This window comes from Pelophylax lessonae (assembly GCF_965119305.1).
Source record: "Pelophylax lessonae genome assembly, chromosome: 10".
NCBI classification, from domain to species: domain Eukaryota; kingdom Metazoa; phylum Chordata; class Amphibia; order Anura; family Ranidae; genus Pelophylax; species Pelophylax lessonae.
Genome location: NC_138777.1, coordinates 178,472,864 through 178,491,499, shown reverse-complemented (window position 1 = coordinate 178,491,499; position 18,636 = coordinate 178,472,864). Strand labels below are relative to the sequence as shown.

Genomic DNA, 18,636 nt, shown 5'->3' with positions numbered 1-18,636 from the left:
TTCACTTTGTTGGTGTGGGGATCCTTACCTGGTTTGTTCACCTGTGCAAGGTCGGATGATTCCACGTTTATGCTTTACCTTTCAACACTTGGGACTCATTATTAAGTTTCTTATGTATTTCCTTTTATTTTCTTATGCTTGGATACACGATCATTGGATTGTATCAGTTATTGTTTAGTGCTGTACTTTTATTTGTATTATCATTGTGACAACTATATGTTGGTTGATGTTCTGGCAGCTTTCTATTTATGTGGCAGTTAGCACAGTAAGAGCCATATTATACTATTACTCTAGAACCGCAAGTTATGCTTTAACTAATAATTTTCTGCGTAATAATTCTTCATGGTCTGTACAACTAGGGGTGTGATGGAGAAGTGTCCTTGTTTTATGCTAAATAACGTCCTTCTGTCTAATTTCACAAACTTAGGAGTATTAATATGTACTGTTAATATAACTAATAAAATTATGACATATTAAGTCTGTCTGCTTAAGAATTTGACGTTTGCTTTTTATTGGTAGAAGTAAGTGTAATGTTGGTTGCTTAAAAGCAGAAGAGATATACTGACAATGCAGTACATTGTAATTTAAAGAAATAGGCGGTTCCAAACATAACATACGCAGTGTAATGAATGCAATAAATACACATTTGACTGCTCGGTGCCTTCCTCCGATCACTCGCAGTATTTTTTCTTGTCCAGGTTCTTGTAGCTCTCGTTATAAGTTGCTTTGGAGAAACAGAGGGCAGCTTTCCTGTCACACTCGCAGATGTGCATCTCACATGGATTGTTATCATCTGCATGAGAGGAAAAACACAAGGTAAAACCATGCTTACTTCTTCATCTGTATTATAGTAAGGGGCTCCCAACTGAAGGGTTGCTAACCATGTGTAGCCTTGCACTAGATTTGAGGTTGCTTTTAACAGGCTTGTATAAATTGCCTAATGCCTATTGCATGCCCTTTCTCAACATTTTAGTGCAGAGGAACCCTTGAAATAAATTTCAGATCTTCAGGAACCTGAAGTAATTAAGTAAGTTCCTGAAGTAAATTATTGGGGGTCTGAAGTCCAAAAAAAAATGTCCCTTACATCGGTGGTCAGAATACAACCCTTACAGACAGACGAGAAGATCATTGGTGTCATGCCTCTGACTCTGCCAAATGGCGTTGGTCAATCAATCACAGCTCCAAGCAACCTCTAGAGCAGGGGTGTGGAAATTGTTTAAAAAACTACTTGTCCAAGGGACTAAATCGGGGTCCCAATCTATTTGTACCTCATGACAATCTACTTTTCCTGATAAAAAAAAAAAATGTAAAGGGTTGATGTGTTTTTTTTTTTTTTTTTAGGTTTTTTAGGTATGTCTGGGGCTTTTAAAAACAAAATTGACTTTTTTTTGGTAACTTAAACCTTTAATGTTTTCTTCTTTTTTGCTAGAACATTTCTTAGAACTCCCAAACAAAAATTAATTTTTTTTAAAGGGGAGGCCCTTTTTGCATTTTTTTATGGCACATCATATTTGTGCAGCAGTTTTTAAAACTCAGTTTGAAAAAATACAATTTGTTGAATTTGTTTTAATAAAAAAAACACAATACATAACCTAGTTTTTTGGCAAAATATAAAAGAAGTTACACCAAGTAAATAAGTACTAATCATCCCACGTTTGAAAACTGCACCTGCCTGCAAATGGCTTACATTTTACTATACATAGGCAACACTTTGAAATCCTTTACAGGTTACCACTTACAATTACACAGGAGTTCTGGTGTTAGAATTACTGCCCATGATCTAACATCCGCAGTGATGCCTCACATTTGTGGGAAGATCGTTGTGTGCGTGTGTGACTGACGCGTGCGGGGGGGTTTAAAAAAAATATAAAAATTAATTAATTTATTTTTGCACTGTCGTTTTAATTTTTTATAAAATCACTTTTATTGCTGTCCCGAGGAATGTGAACATCCTTGTGACAGCAATAGGCATGTGACAGGTACTCTTTATGAGGAGGTCTGGGATCAATAAGAACCCAGATCCCTCCTCTGCTCCTAAAAGCATCTGATCACAACAAGATCCATGTGATCAAATGCTTTCTATTTTTAAAAATGGTGCAGTTTACGCCTATGGAAACCAGAACTGTTTCTTATATTATAGAGGAGGACCGAGCAGTTTCAGTCTTTGTCTGCCTCTGTAATCAAAAATCAATCAAAAGGCAGCGCTAACAGGTATATATAAATAAATACATCAGTGTATACTGTGATCAAAATATTGAGGTACATACAAAATAAAGTGCATATTGTGATCAATAAATACAAAATTTATACATATTAAAGTGCATGAAAAAAGTGCAATCATGTGTCCATTGTGCAACCATATGCAAGGTGCAGAAAATATATTAAGGTGCAGTCCAAAAAAAAAGGGTTCCCTTCAGAGGAACTAAAGTGCTGGAAAGGTGCTCAGGTAATCCACATAGGTACCCAGGTGCTCTCAGGAAGAAAAAACCCCTATGGGGATGCACTCACCAAATCAAGGATAAACACAAGCCTTAAGCAGACACAGTATCCCCTGGACGGATGGATGGATCCAACACAGCCTCTTATGAATAGCTTTCTAATGACTCCTCTCCAATTTCTCCCCAACGGTATGTTTAAAAGAAGGGGAAGAAGCCAAACATGGTGAAGCCGTAGGTGTTTTATTGTAATAAGTAAAAGAATGGTACTCACAAACATGAAGTTGTAATCAGCATTGGTTTACAATCACTGTAAGTCACTCCACTTCCGCGTACGCTGCCGGCATGCGTTCCACGGTGGTTTCAGGAAATGACGTCGTGATGCTCCGCTGCTCGGAAGTGCGTCGACGCATTTCGCCCGCCTACTTTGGGCGTTATCAAAGTGGTCAGTGATCCCAGGATTTGGTCCCAGTTTACCCTTTCCATCAATGAGCACAATTTTGGAAAGTTTGCCCTTCTGAAGTTTGGGGTTCTTATGTTCCCCACTTGTCTTGTTATATTGTTATTTACGCTAAATGCGATCATCCTGTGATCGCTAGAGCCCAGGTTGTCCTGGACTCCTACCTCCGAGATTAGGTCTGGGTCATTAGTGATCAATAGATCCAGGACTGCATTTTCTCTAGTAGGAGAATCCACCAACTGTGACATGTAGTTGTCCTAGAAGGTTTCCGTGAATAGACGGGCCTTCTGTGAGTGTGTAGTCCCCTCTTCCCCGTCAATGTCGGGATAATTGAAGTCCCCCAATATGATGACTGATCCCAGTTTTGCCACTTTACCCAATAGTGATATAAATTCCAGATCTACCTCCTCCCTTTGGTTGGGTGGCCTATAGCAAACCCAAAACGCTCCCAAAACGCAGTGTTTGCACAATCAGCACCGATTCCTGCCAGCACCTGCGTTTAGCCCCTCCGCCCAGCCCACCCTACCCAGGCAAGTGCAGTAATCAATAGATTACTGTCACTTCCAAAAAACACAAATCACACAAAACCGCTGCATTAGCAGAGTCAGGCCTGATCTCTGCTAGCACTAGCAGTTTTGTTTGTAGCGACCAAATAGTCCTTGACAACCAGGTGCTTTTTTACCTGTTAGTCACACTACTGTACCGGTAAATTTAGTTACTAAAATGACCAAACGTTGGTACAGTAGTGAAGAGGCTTAAAGTATACTGACCATGTCCGTAGAGCCCATAGTGCCCTCCCTGAAGCACTGGCATATCCTAATTGGCAGCCCACAGATTCCACAGCGCTAGTACTTCCCCCATTCACTGCCCAACCCAGAATTCGAGTGGAAACAGCTGGTTTTAATCCCATTAACTTTTTTGAGCTGTTTTTCACTGAAGATCTTTTCAGATCTATTGTGGATCAATCAAATTTATACGCACAACAATTCATCGCCGCCAACCCAAATTCACCCCTTGCCAGACCATTCGCCTGGAATCTTTCTGGGCCTATCCTTTAACACGGGCATTCCAAAAAAGAATAAATTGCGGTTATATTGGTCAATAAATTATTATTTATTTTTTTTTTTGTTTGTTTTTTTTACACAAAGTTGTCACTAAATGATATATTGCTCACACATTCCATGGGTATATGTGAAATGACACCCCAAAATACATTCTGCTGCTTTTCCTGAGTACAGGGATACCCCATGTGTGAGACTTTTTGGCAGTCTAGCTGCGTACAGGACCCCGAAAACCATTCCCCACCTTCAGGCTTTCTAAGGGCGTAAATTGTTGATCTCACTCCTTACTACCTATCACACTTTTGAAGGCCATGAAATGCCAAGATGGCACAAACCCCCCCCCCCCCCCCCAAATGACCCCATTTTGCAAAGTAGACACTCCAAGATATTTGCTGAGAAGCATGGTGAGTATTTTGCAGCTCTAATTTTTTTTGGAAAATGAAGAAAAAACAGGAAAATGCATTTTTTTCCATTTTTAAAACTTTGTGACAAAAAAAATGTGAGATCTGCAAAACACTCAGAATGCCTCTCTGCAAATAGCTTAGGGTGTCTACTTTCCGAAAAGGGGTCATTTGGGGGGGGGGGGGGGGGGGTTGTGCTGTCTTGGTATTTTATGGCTTCCGAAACTGTGATAGGTAGTCAGGAGTGAAATCAACAATTTACGCCCTTGGACAGCCTGAAAATGGTGATTGATTTTCGGGGTCCTGTACTCGGCTAGACTACAAAAAAGTCTCACACATGGGGTATCCCTGTACTCAGGAGAAGCAGCAGAATGTATTTTGGGGTGTCATTTCACATATACCCATGGCATATGTGAGAAATGTATCATTTAGTGACAACTTTGTGTAAAAGAACAAAAAAAAATAATATATTTCCTGGAACTTGTGGCAAAATATAAAATATTCCATGGACTCACCATGCGTGGGGTCATTTGGTAGTGCGGAGGTGAAATGCACAATTTACACCATTAGAAAACCTGAAAGCGGTGATTGAATTTCGGGGTCCTGTACACAGCTAGGCTCCCAAAAAGTCTCACACATATGGTATCCCCATACTCAGGAGAAGCAGCAGAATGTATTTTGGGGTGTCATTCCATATATACCCATGGCATGTGTGAGAAATTTATCTTTTAGTGACAACTTTGTGTTAAAAAAAATTAAAAAGAAAACTGTAATATTCCCAAAACCTGTGGCAAAATATAATATATTCTAATACTAATTATAGGTAGTGAGAAAATGCAATGAAAAATGTACAACTTTGAGTAAAAAAAAAAAATATTTTTCACACCTGTGACAAAAAAATGAAATATCAATGAGCTCAACATGCCTCTCAGCACATTCCTTAGGATGTCTACTTTCCAAAAAGTGGTAATTTGGGGGGGGGGGGGGGGTTTGTACTGCCCTGCCATTTTAGCACTTCATGAATTGAGATAGGCAGTCAGAAATTAAAGCTGCATAAATTCTAGTATTTACACCATGACATGTAGCTAAATACATTTTGGCCAAAATATATTACATAAATTGAGTATATTGGATATTTTTTAAAAGACAAAGTTGAAAATGTCATTTTTTCTCAAAATTTTCGCTCTTTTTTTATTAATATTGCAAAAAAATAAAAAGCGCAGAGGTCATCAAATACCACCGAAAGAAAGCTCTGTTTGTGGGAAAAAAAAGGACGTAAATTTAGTTTGGGTACAGCATTGCATGACCGCACAATTGTCAGTTAAAGTCACGCAGTGCCGAGTTGCAAAAAGTGGCCTGGACGTAAAGCAGGAAAATCCTCCGGTGGTAAAGTGGTTAAGAAACTACTGTTACAAGGCATAAAGCTGAACTCTTAAAAAGAAAAAAAATAAAACCTCCCCTTACAGTGTAGGGGGAGCCCTAAGTTCAGCTCATTTCTGTCCAGGGGAATATTGAAAAGAAGTTTAACTTACCTTATCCCTTACTCCCCTTTTTTCTGATGCTCTGGGTTGTGGGCAGGCCCTCTGTGTCCTCACTTACAATGCAGGACTGGCCTGCATTGTACATGATGACACCAGAGATTGACTGACAGATGGGGCTCAAAAAATGAAATGGCTTCAGGGGACCGGTTACCCAGATAGGAGGAGCCTGTGGGAGCGAAGGGTAAGGCAAGTAAAACTCTTTATTATTACTCTAGACACAGGTGAGCAATTAACCCTTGCAGTTTAGGGGGGGGGGGGCACTGCAAGCTTAGTTTTTTTTTTTTTTTATTTCCCAAGAGTTCTGGCCATAGGGTCTCCTAAAGCATGTTTTTAATTGTGTGAAGAGGAGATTGCAAAAAATTGTTGTAAAGCTTACTTGTGCAGGTCACAATGTTATTTTCACAACGGTATGCATAGAACTCTGTGTAAGGACTATCAAATATGGGGGTACAGTTTGCGATGGATTTACATTCACTATAGCAGTTATCGTGAATCTGGCAGCACCTGCACACAAAAGAAGAGACAGTTATCAGATTTTCATAGGAACGTACATCAAGAGTTTTAAAGTAACATTACACTCTGGTTTTAAAAAAAGTCTGTTGAAAGCAGTTGTAAACCGCTGCACTTTTTTTTTTTCTTACCTGCAAGGCAAATGCATAATGTGCCAGGATGCATTGCATACTAGCACATTATGTTAAACTTACCTGAAAACGAAGTGTTCCAGCGATGCGATCGCTGAAGGCAGCGTCCATCTCTACATCTTCCTTCCGGGTTCGCGGCTCTGGCTCCGTAACTGGCCGAAGCCGCACTGACGTCACTCCCGCACCTGCGCGCGGGAACCCCTAGTCACGGCACATTCTTCTGAAGAAACGGCACAGGTGGCGGTTCCTTCAGAGCACATATGCCAGTGACGTAGCTGGCTGCTAACTCAGTAAACATCTCTTAAATGGTGCATGTTTAGGAGATATTTACACTACTTATAGGTAAGCCTTAACATAGGCTTACCTATAGGAAAAACTTAAAGATGGAAGTTTACTTCCTCTTTAACTACTTGCCGACCAGCCCCTGCAGTTATATAGGTACGGCGATTAGCGGAAGCGATCCTGGGGGCACGCAATTGCGCCCTCTTGCCAGTGGGGAAGCCAATCCACGGGGTAGGCGGCCGCAATTGCCGCGGGCTCCCCATGAAGAGAGAATGGCGGTCTGCTGTTGTAAACACAGCAGACTGTTGTTCTCACAGGCATCAATACAGAGCTCCTGTGTTCCTCCTATTTATGAACACAGGTCCCTGTGTTGATTTCACAAGCCCATCTCCCCACAGATAGAAAACATCACCTAGGCTCACACTTAACCCTTTGATCACCCCTGGGTTAACCCCCTTCCCTGCTAGTGTCATTATTACAGTAACTGCATATTTTTAGCACTGATTACTGTAGTAATGTTACTGGTCCCCCCAAAAGTGTAAAAAATGTCAGTTATGGGTCCGATCTGTCCGCCGCAATGTCGCAGTCCCACTAAGGCTCCATGTACACGGGACGTTGTTAAAAGTCCCTTTGAATGCTGGAATTTTTAGGACGTTTGAAACGTCCGTTCGGTCGCGTTTGTACCCGCGTTTAGCGGGCGTTTGCGGGCGTTTGCGTTTAGAAGCGTTCCTAGAGGTCAAAAAAATTATTCCCCTTTAAAATGGAAGAACGCGAACGCTAAACGCGGGTCATCGCGTTCAGACGCGTTTGGACGCGTTCAGACGCGTTCGGACGCGTTTGTGCGTTTGAAACGCCGGGAAACACACGTTCGAACGCAAATAATTGCGTTCTAAAAACAGTCCCTGAACGAAACTGCCTGCAAATGACTGTAAACGACCTGGTGTACATGGACAGATAAGATAAAATGTAGATGGGTTCAGGGGCTTCTGAAAAAAACGCCCAACTGCTCCTAAACGGCCATTTCCAGCGTCCCGTGTACATGGAGCCTTAAAATCACGGATTGCCGACATTCCTAGTAAAAAAATAAATAAATAAATAAAAATTACATAAATATGTCCCCTAGTTTGTAGACGCGATAACTTTTGTGCAAAACAATCAAAATACGCTTATTGAGATTTTTTACCAAAAATATGTAGAAGAATACAAATTGGCCTAAAATTATGAAAAATTTGATTTTTACATTTTTTTTTCTGGGAATGTTATATAGCAGAAACTGAAAAATATTATTATTTTTTTTTTTTTCAGAATTGTCGCCTTTTTTTTTTTTGTTTATAGCGCAAAAAAATAAAAATCGCACAGGTGATCAAATACCACCAAAAGAAAGCTCTATTTGTAGGAAAAAAAGGACATCCATTTTATTTGGGTACAGTGACGCATGACCGCGCAATTGTCAGTTTAAGTAACACAGTGCAGAATTGCAAAAAAATTGCCTGGTCAATAAGGGGGAAAATCTTCCGGCCCAGAAGTGGTTAAGGATGCATTCATCGAAGCAGGTAACTTCTACTGTTCGCAGCCTCCTTCAAATTTCCAAATTCCTTCCTGTTAGAGGGTGGCTGCGTTCCTTCTCCATGGTTTTTCTGTATGTAGGAATGTAGCCACCCTAGGGTTGCCTCATCTTCCCTTTAAACCAGGACACATATTATTACACAGGTTCTGAGGCTAATATAATGCACATAAGGCACTAAGTGAGTTTAATTACCACCTTAATCAGCCACAGAACCTGTGTAAATAATATGTGTCTTGAATTAAAGGGATGAGGTGGCAACCCTCTATTGTTCTTTCCCAAGTTGGACTAGGTACTATGGACTATGGGATGTGTAGTCCGTACAGAGCAGTGTACATGACCACAAATAACATGCTCTGCTCCTTTTAAACAAACACAAGTGGGGAGAAGAGTTTCAAGAGCTCAGGAAGGAAGTTACAAGAAGTCTGAAAAACACAGTAAGAAACAATTTTTCTTGTTCAAACGTTTTATTAAGGTTTACAGGTGAAGAGAAGCGTCAGAAGAACAATGAACAGAAGAATAAATACAGCAATGTGCAGAATAACATGGTGTTACAGGAACCATAAATACAAAACCCAACTGTACATACAGGCGGTTGCAAGAGCAAGCCGCGAGTAACCTGGATGAGAGGAGGTGGGGCTGTCGCCGCCGGCACACAGGCACCCCGTAAAGGGAACAAGCTGTGCCCGTGCTGGGCGATGCGACCTCCCGCCCGAGTAAGAAACAATTTAATGAAAAATAGATTACAGAGGCAATAGGTAGTGGAAGTGTATGGATTATTTTTGGAGAACAAGGATATCCGTGACATGTAAGCATGCTGGACGCTAGATCAAAGTGTCTAAAAGGAGAATTATCTGTGTTTTTTTTATTGAAAATACTTAAACCCATTTTTTTTTCAAAAGATGTGCTGAAATAAAAAGGGGAATCTGATTTGTGACTGTAACCCTGTGTCTTATCCATTCAGATTTCAGCTTTTATTCTGTTAGTACAGTTTATAAGTGTTACAATGCCGTTGCAATAATTAACTGGAATGGGACTTAGACTATTTACAGTTGCAATTTCTATAAACTGGGGCTATAAGTAAATGACTAACTTAATTAACGCACCAGCGCTAATGCTGCATGTTATCATGCATTATAGGACACTGTGTTAGGGCAGCCCTGTTTGTTTTAAATGGTCTGGCCAATGCATTTGAATGTTCCAAACATGGAACTTACACAGTAATTTAAACAAGTACGTATGAGGATTTCATGTTGACGAGAGGGCCTTACATATTACAGACTGCCAAACCAGGACTTTCCATGTTAGATAGAAAGAATAAATGTGCAAAGATAGCTTAGATAGAATTAATAAACTTACCTATCCAAATCATCCATAGGGGTGCCAGAGCCCCCAAGCCCACAATAGCAACCATATCCGTTGTACTCATTCAGTGGCTTACTATTTGGTATTGTGCATTTGATAATTTTTCGGAACTGAAGCAGATTCCTGGACTGAGGTCTGCCAGAGACCGTTGTCACTGTGAAAAAGTAAACAGAAATGTGGGTGGTACACTGCAGATACAGAACAGGAAATTTAGGTAATAAAATAATTAATATTAGAAGGTGAGCCCAAACAAATGATATAAGGTGCTCTCAAATATTTGAGCCTTTGAGTGGAAAGTAATGTGGTGTGGTGAATCACAATCCACTTATATCTACAGTGTCCTTGTTCCCTGTAGTTGACTACCCTAATCACCTTAATTACTTAATTACTACCTGATCTCAGTCTTGTTAGTGACTATTTATTTTCCTGTATTTATCGTGAATATGGCAGGAGGTGCCAGATTCAAAGTCATGGGAAACAGCAAGTAATTCAGGCAGAGAAAATTTGCATCAGAGTGCTTGTTAGATAAAATGAAAGTAGGAAATAGTCTTCAGCAAAGTATAGGTGTAACTTTGTATTAAAAGCCCTGTCTGGGTTCCAGGGCCATTTTTATTATTGATTGGACCCTGGGCAAACATTTTCTTGGCCCCCCCTGAATCCACTTATCAAATATTTGCAGGCAGCATGGGCTGAACAGGCGGCTGCTTTAGGCTCCACAACAATGACTGGGCCCAGGGCAGCTGCCCATTTTGCCCTGTGTTAAAGACAGCCCTGATGGGTTCCCCTGCCCCCTTCCTTTATCTATTTTACCCCAAAGCCAGTGCAATGCAGACCCAATTTACACTGCCCTGGATCTCCACTATGCCAGGGAATGTTCAAATTTAATTTCCCTTTACAGCCTCTGTGAACCAGTTCTGTATAGCTCTATAGAGAGATAGGGGATCCCATGTGTATCCTGATAACACTTAAAGGAGATCTAAACCATCCTATCCTTTACAGCCAATGAAGCTGCCATCTTTGATCTGCAGTTGCCGTGGTACTGCACGTGATCAGTGATGAAACCATTAATTTGATGGCTTGACAGTTCCAATGGGAGCGAAAGCAACTGTTACAGTTATAATTCACACATGTCTTGATTACTACTGGTTTGGGAAACAGTTAAAACAATGATTTTAGTTCCGCTTTAAGTATTTATTGCAAAACACAGTTGTGTCATCTTAAGACATGTCTCATTTCCATCACAGATCTGAAGTGCCCCAGGGCCAGCTTTGCATTTAGAACGATTGATTTACAGCCCAGAAGATGCTTTCTGCATTAACACAGCTCTGCTGTGCTTCAAAACTGGTCCTGTTTTGGGGGGGAGAGGAAGAATATAACTTTTGTTTGATTTGACCCATTTCATCCTACTTTATCTGAATATACTTTCTTGTTACCAACCCATAATCTATAGACGCTTAGTACACACGGTGGAGGGCGCCATGTAAGTGCATCTTTAGGGACCCTTGCACACGGGTGTCATAATTTACTGATGTTTACTCAGGAACTTGTTAACAAAAAGTCCCTGATTAACCAGGCACTTTTACCCCCTTTCTGCATAGCCCAATTTTCAGTTTTCAGCACAGTCATACTTTGAATGACAATTGCACAGTCATGCAACACTGTACCCATATGAAATTTTTATCATTTTTTTCCACACAAATAGACCTTTTTTCAGTGGTATTTAATCACCACTGGGTTTTTATTTTTTTTCTAAACAAACAAAAAAAATACAGAAAATTTGGAAAAAAAACAAAACACTTTTCATAGTTTATTATAAAATTTTGCAAACTGGTAATTTTTCTCCTTCATTGATGTGTGCCAGTGAGGCTGCACTGATGGGCAGTAAAAGGAACTGATAGGTGGCACTAATGGGCACTGATGAGGTGGCACTGATCAGAAGGCACTGATGAGGTTGCCCTTATAACTGGCATTGATGGGCACTGATAGACAACACCGAAGGGCACTGATAGGTGGCACTGATGATGAGGCACTGATGGGAACTAATAGGTGGCACTGGTGAGCAGTGATTAGCAGTGCTGATGGGCACTGGTAGGTGGCACTGCTGGGCAAATGTTGGGACCAATATCCCTTTTACAGAAGCCGGTGTCGGCTTTATTCTTTTCTCCTCCCTCTGTCAGCATGAGGGGAAGAAAAAAAGCACATAATAAGCTTCTGTTTACATCGGGTGATCAGCTGTTGGAGCAAATGGGATCATGCTTTGCTGGTGTTTTTCACCTTCCTCTGGATCAACTGTGGGTATAGGATTGTGTATATGGGAGTCTCAACCCTCACTATAGAAACTCTCAAAATCAGGAGCCTGATGGAAGAAACAGACATAATGGGGGATACTATCAATATCCTGATAGGATGCACACATTCAATAGATATGAACCCTTAAGGAGAATAGAGGACTCCTATCAGTCCCCAATCTGTCCTTTTTTAGGGAGAGGCGGGAGGGGGTGGGGTCAAAGGAGAAGGGGCTGATCATAGAGAGGCAGACCATGGGGAATTCAACCGACACCAAGAGGACCAACCGAGGAGCAGTATCCTCATTGGGAAAGAACTCAGGAAGGACATTGGCCCCAGTTGGAACAACATTTAGGGGATGTCGTGCAGGACAAAGGGTCCAGCAAAAGAAGGAAGGAAATGGACTACAAGGTATATATTATTTGGCAGGAGTGGACCTGAATGAAAAGGAAATAAACGTTTTAAACGCAGGTTTAAAGTGTGGTATTAAAAAGCCAGTGAACAAGTTCAATGTCTATATGGACATTCAGAAATATATATGAAAAATAAATATGAAAAGATATTTCCTAAATACCAATCCAAGCTTAAATATGAATCCAAATTTAAATCAAAGACAGACAATTGGAGTTGATAGCAGATTAAAGATCAAATCGTTATTTAATCCTCCACAATCTTCGAACCAACATGTAGAAGTCTTCAAGCAATTAGTGATTAGGGACCTTGAAAAAATGAAACCTAGAAGAGATGCTAATCCAAGGTACATACAAGAAGGCATTGAGGCCTTAGAGAAACGAAAAGAAGTAATCATAAGGGGGTGTAGTGATTTTAGATAAATCCTTTTACCACACATAATTGTCTAATATGCTGAATGATACCGCCACTTATGGATTGCCTGAGAGGGATCCGACTCGAGCGTATAGAAAAGATCTGAATAATCTGATTGAATTTGGGTTTGTTAAAAGAATTTTAACCCCCCATATACACTTTACCAAAGGTACATAAGGATCAATTAACCACTTGCCGACCGCAGCAAGTACATATACTGTGGCAGTCTGTCACTCCAGGGCAAAGCGACGTACCAGTACGTCGCTTGCCTACCAGCCTCTAGGGGGCAAGCGCGCTGCCGGGGGCGCGATCCCGCCCCCGCTCATTCCCTGACATCCCTGCGCGAGTGACTGGTGGCTCCGATGTCCGCCGGTCACTCGCGATCTCCCGCTGGAGAGGGAGAAAGGCAGGCGGCTAATGTAAACACAGCCGCCTGTCATTCTCCCTGGTGTAACTGCAGAGACTATACGATCCTGCTATGTAGGATTGTATGTCTCTGTGGTTACATCACAAGCCACGCCCCTTGACAGTTAGAATCACGCCCCTAGGGACACACTTAACCCCTTGATCACTAATAAAGTTAATCCCTTCCCTGCCAGTGTCATTTTTACAGTAACAGTGCATATTTATAGCACTGATTACTGTAGTAATGTCACTGGTACCCCCAAAAGTATCAAAAATGTCAGTCAGGGGTCCGATCTGTCCGCCGCAATGTCGAAGTCCCGCAAAAAAAATCGCAGATCGCCGCCATTACTAGTTAAAAAACAAAACAATAAAAATGACTTTCCCGTAGTTAGTAAACGCAATAACTTTTGCGCAAACCAATCAAAATTCGATTATTGCGATTTTTTTTTTACCAAAAATATGTAGCAGAAAATAAATTGGCCTAAAATGTTAAAAAAATTTAGATTTTTACATTTTTTTGAGAATTTCATATAAAAAATATGAAAAATATTGTTATTTTTTAAAAATTGTCGCTCTTTTTTTTTTTATAGCACAAAAAGTAAAAATCGCACAGGTGATCAAATACCACCAAAAGAAAGTTCTGTTTGTGGGGAAAAAAAGGACGTCAATTTAATTTGGGTACAGCGTCGCACAACCGTGCAATTGTCCGTTGAAGTCATGCAGTGCCGAATCACAAAATAGGCCCTGGTCTTTGAGCAGCCAAATCCTCCGGGGCTTAAGTGGTTAAATCCACCCACCAGGCCTATTGTGAACAGTATAAGTTCTGTGACAGCTAGGGTCAGTGAATACCTTGATAGGTTCTTACAAGAAAGTGTAGTCTGCACAAAAGCCTATCTGAAAGACACTAAGGATTTTTTGTGTATACTTAAAGGGATGATATTACCTGATGTACCAGACATTTTCCTAGTAACGGCGGACGTGCCGTCCCTTTATACAATCATACAGCACGAGGATGCTCTGCTGGCTTTAAACTGGGCTCTTAGCCAAAGATCAGATCTCCCCCATAGCCAGAAGATTTTTTTGGGAATGGCATTAGAATTCTGCCTTTCCTATAAATACTTCTGGTATGGTGGCCAGTTCTATACCCAGAGGAGGGGAGTCCCGATGGGCGCAAAATATTGCGTATATTAACATTTGGTGAGTGCCCATTACCTTAGAGGGGAGCACACATGGTGTGGTGGAGGAAGACCCTGTCCGTTGTGATAGCATTTCAAACACCTGGATGAGCACCAATGTTATGGACTATAAGAACTGTCTACTAATGCTTTTTGCTTATTTGTTTATACCTCATTATAGCTAAATGGGGATGACATGTTAGGCTACATGTACACGGGACGTTTTAAAAAGTCCCTTGAACGCTGGAATTTAAAGGACGTTTAAAACGTCCGTTGTGTCGCGTTTGCAGCCGCGTTTAGCGGGCATTTGCGCTCAGAACCGTTTCTAGAGGTCAAAAAATCACTTTAAAATGGAAAAACGCGAGCGCTAAACGCGGGTGATCGCGTTGGGTCGCGTTTTTGCGTTTGAAACGCCGGTAAACACATGTTCTGAACATCCTGAACGCAAATAATTGCTTTCCAAAAAAACAACACTGAACTCAACTGCCTGTAAATGATTGTAAACGACCCTGTGTACATGGACAGATAAGATAACATAGAGGAGGGTTTAGGGGCTTCTGAAAAAAACGCCCAACTGCTCCTAAATGGCCGTTTACAAGTTGCAATGTACATGGACCCTTAAAGAGACACATCAGCGCTGCTAAATGCTATTAGCTAAATGTACCTAGATAGACATTATGTTTAGTGACATTTTTTTGTGATATGGGATTGTATGGTTGTGTTTTCTCTATTTTTTTTTTTGTTTTTTATTGGTTGAGCCAGATGGACTACCCATACACTACTTGTTCTATAAAGACATTTCTTTTCATACTTTATAGAAGCAATGCACTGCATCTAGGATGGCCAAAAGCCTGAAACAGCTGTACTCTATAGATGCATAGCTATTCTTCCAAACACTACATTGATGATGGCCAAATTCCTAAAACAGTCCTTGTATATGCAGGGGGTTCTTTACAGTAAGGGCTATACGACTATGGAATTCTCTGCCACAAATGGTAGTAACTGCGGGGAGTATGGCTACGTTTAAAAGACTCTTGGACGTACATCTCAAGCATCAGAACATTCAGGGGTATGAGAAATGAATACGGCCACACACACCTACACAGGTTGAACTGGATGGACTATTGTCTTTATTCAAACTCAACTACTATGTAATATGCAGTTTGTAATATCAGGCTGTAGACCAGCAATTCTGGATGCACCGTTAGACCCACGTTATAAAGGTGTGATTTGTGTAGCTCTACTGTGTTTATTATCCTACAAGGAAGCATAAACCCTATATTATTTGGATTTGCAATGGAGGTGACAAGCAGAGGATTACGGTGTTCCCAGAAGTTTCCTTGCATTTTAACTTGCTCGTTTTTATCTTCATTTTTGTAAATATATTTCGTACTGTGCAATAAATTATCAGCCTTACAGTACTTCACTATTGGCTCCCTTTTTTATTCTGAACAAGTCTCCAGGGATAACTCTGCCACAACTGCCACTAGCAGGTAGCTTTTTCTTAGGGATGATTTTTTGTTCTTTTTGAAAGTGATTTACATTTTGTGCGAATATTCAATAAAACAAATCAGGTACTTACCAGTGTCTGCAGTCCAGAGCTGTCTTCCCACAGCCAACTCTCACCACTGCAGGGTTTCTGGCACTGCCATCTTGGATTTGGGAGCGACAGTTGGCTCCTGACTGCGCATGTACGAGATAATGCAGAGCTGTTGGACTGATTCTGCAGCCTTCTGGGAAATGTGACACATCTCAGGTGGCAGGGGGGCATTTGCAGGCTGAAGCAAAAGTCATTTTTGCCTGGGCAAGAATTGAGAAGTGGGAGAGGGTACCTGTCTTAAAAATGTTAGGTGCAGGGGGGGGGGGGGGAGGAGTAAAAGCGTCACTTTCATTTTGGAGTGAAGGTCCACTTTAAAAAAAAACTCTCTTTTCCTTACAATTGTAATTAAAAATGCCATACATTTGTGAATTAGGCCCCTTTCACACTTGCAGACCATTCAGATCAGCCTTTCAGTGTTTCAGGCGGATCTGAACGGATGCCCCATGCATCTCTATGGGGCATCAGATGTCAGCGGAGACATGTCCGCTGACATCTGATCCGATCCTGTCTGTCAAATCCGGACGGATGGAAACCCTATTTTCCATCCGTCTGGCGGATCGGATGGGAAGGGACAGGTGGTCCGTTCTCATCCGATTCCCCCATAGAGAAGAGCGGGACCTGTCAGTTCCGTCTCCGCACACAGCATGGAGACAGAGCTGCCATCCGCCTGCTCAGCGGGGATCGGTGGATCGATCCCCCGCTTAGAAAAACTGAGTCCGCCGACAGACTCCAAGTGTGAAAGGGGCCTTAAAGCAGTATTTAACCCCAAACCAAAACTGTAATATATTGCAGCCTGCCAATTATTAGACGTGGTAGCTGCAATCATTTTTTTTTTTTTTTTTAGGCTTCCTTCCCTCTGTTTTCACCTGGTGATCTGGCAAGTAGCACACCACCTGCATTTTATTCCATACACTGTGGATGAAGAAGCAATAGAGACACCTGTGGACAGTAGCATTGTCAGTCTGGGGGAAGGGTAGTGTTAGGGCTTTTTCACACAGTCGGACCGTTCAGATCCGCTTGTCAGTTTTTTGGCGGATCTGAACAGTCCCCCCCATGCATTCCTATGGGGCATCGGATGTCAGCGGAGACATGTCCGCTGACATCCGATCCGATCCATCAAATCTGGACGGATGGAAACCCTATTTTCCATCCATCCAGCGGATCGGATGGTATCAGACTAGAACGGACCGACGGTCCGTTCCTATCTGATTCCCCCATAGAGATGTATGGGGCTCTGACAGCTGTTCTCTGCACATAGTGCAGAGAACAGCTGTCATTCTCCTGCTCAGAAAAAAATGAGAAAAACGGAGTCCGTCCGACGGACAGATAGTGTGAAAGGGGCCTTAAATGGACTAGCAGATTTAAATAACAAATTGCAGCCAAAGTCTAGCTAATACTAAAAGCAGTCACAGCAAACAGTTTTTTTTTCCTGTTGGGATAAATGGTTTTACATAAAATCTGATTATGGTAAGCAACACCGTCAAGAGTTAAATGGTTTGTCTCAACCCCCTAACTGCTACATTTGCAGGACAGCTTATTTTATTGAAAAACAACATACTTATTGGCAGGATCAGCAGGTGGAAAAAAAAGAGCCTAAAAAAGAAAACTAACGCAGGCATCAGCAAACAGTTTTTTTTTCCTGTTGGGATAAATGGTTTTACATAAAATCTGATTATGGTAAGCAACACCGTCAAGAGTTAAATGGTTTGTCTCAACCCCCTAACTGCTACATTTGCAGGACAGCTTATTTTATTGAAAAACAACATACTTATTGGCAGGATCAGCAGGTGGAAAAAAAAAGAGCCTAAAAAAGAAAACTAACGCAGGCATCACATCTAAGAATTGGTAGGCTGCAATACATATGTTTTCCTGTGGGTTTAATGCTGCTTTAAGTTCTCTTCTCTTCAGTATAACCAATTTAAAATAAATACCATTTGACATTTAGCCAACTTGCATGCTAGACACTCGTATTACCCATAAATGATTTGTTTTTCAATAAAATTTTTGATTTTAAATATGTGTTTAGTCCAATCTTCTTTCATCAGTCTTACCTGCTAGGAGCAGAGTCAGGAGGACGCAGCGTCTCATGTTGGCACAATGAGGAATATAGCATGGGAACTGTCCATCTTATACCAATAAGTGTCCTTGGCACCGAGCTGTGGAATAACGTGTTCCGTGTCCTCAGATATGGATTTATTAGCTTATACCTGGCACAAACAGCTATGCAGATAACCACAAAGGCACCAGGAAACACTTTTTTTCCTTGGTATTGTTCTCACCAGTGTATTTGAAAAATAGAGAACAGTGATAAGCTGCAGATTTTAATGAAGGATGTTTGTAAGAAGTCCATACATGGCCCAATGTGTGCTATCAATGTGACCAAGAGCATCGGTAATGATAATGGAGCCATGTATGTATGGGTTAAAGTCATATATCCCAACCTGGAAAAACGAATTTCAGGGAGATGGCAAACTCATTTCAGTTCCCCCCTGGAAAACTAGTAGATGTCAATTCCTTGTTCATGTATGTAAAACATATTTTATTATAACAGAACACAACTAGCTTTTGAAAAACATACATTGCAACAATTTACAC

At 41.2% G+C, this 18,636-nt stretch overlaps 1 protein-coding gene across 1 annotated transcript; it reads right to left on the bottom strand.

Annotated features, from left to right (window-relative positions):
* Nucleotides 1–467: 467 nt before the first annotated feature.
* Nucleotides 468–18,197, bottom strand: LOC309565721 (phospholipase A2, minor isoenzyme-like). Its single transcript, XM_082270701.1, has 4 exons — nucleotides 18,093–18,197; nucleotides 9,745–9,904; nucleotides 6,275–6,402; nucleotides 468–793 (listed from the first exon to the last, which is right to left on the bottom strand). The coding sequence occupies exons 1-4, from the start codon at nucleotides 18,127–18,129 to the stop codon at nucleotides 672–674; spliced, it is 447 nt and encodes a 148-aa protein (XP_082126827.1). The 5' UTR covers nucleotides 18,130–18,197; the 3' UTR covers nucleotides 468–671.
* Nucleotides 18,198–18,636: the final 439 nt, after the last annotated feature.

Excerpts from the sequence above, each read along its gene's own strand:
- LOC309565721 (XM_082270701.1), bottom strand. The coding sequence starts at position 18,129 with ATGAGACGCTGCGTCCTCCTGACTCTGCTCCTAGCAG. Across the intron at positions 9,905-18,092 it reads CCTGACTCTGCTCCTAGCAG|TGACAACGGTCTCTGGCAGA; the intron begins GTAAGACTGATG and ends ACTTTTTCACAG. Across the intron at positions 794-6,274 it reads TAACATTGTGACCTGCACAA|ATGATAACAATCCATGTGAG; the intron begins GTAAGCTTTACA and ends CCTCTCATGCAG.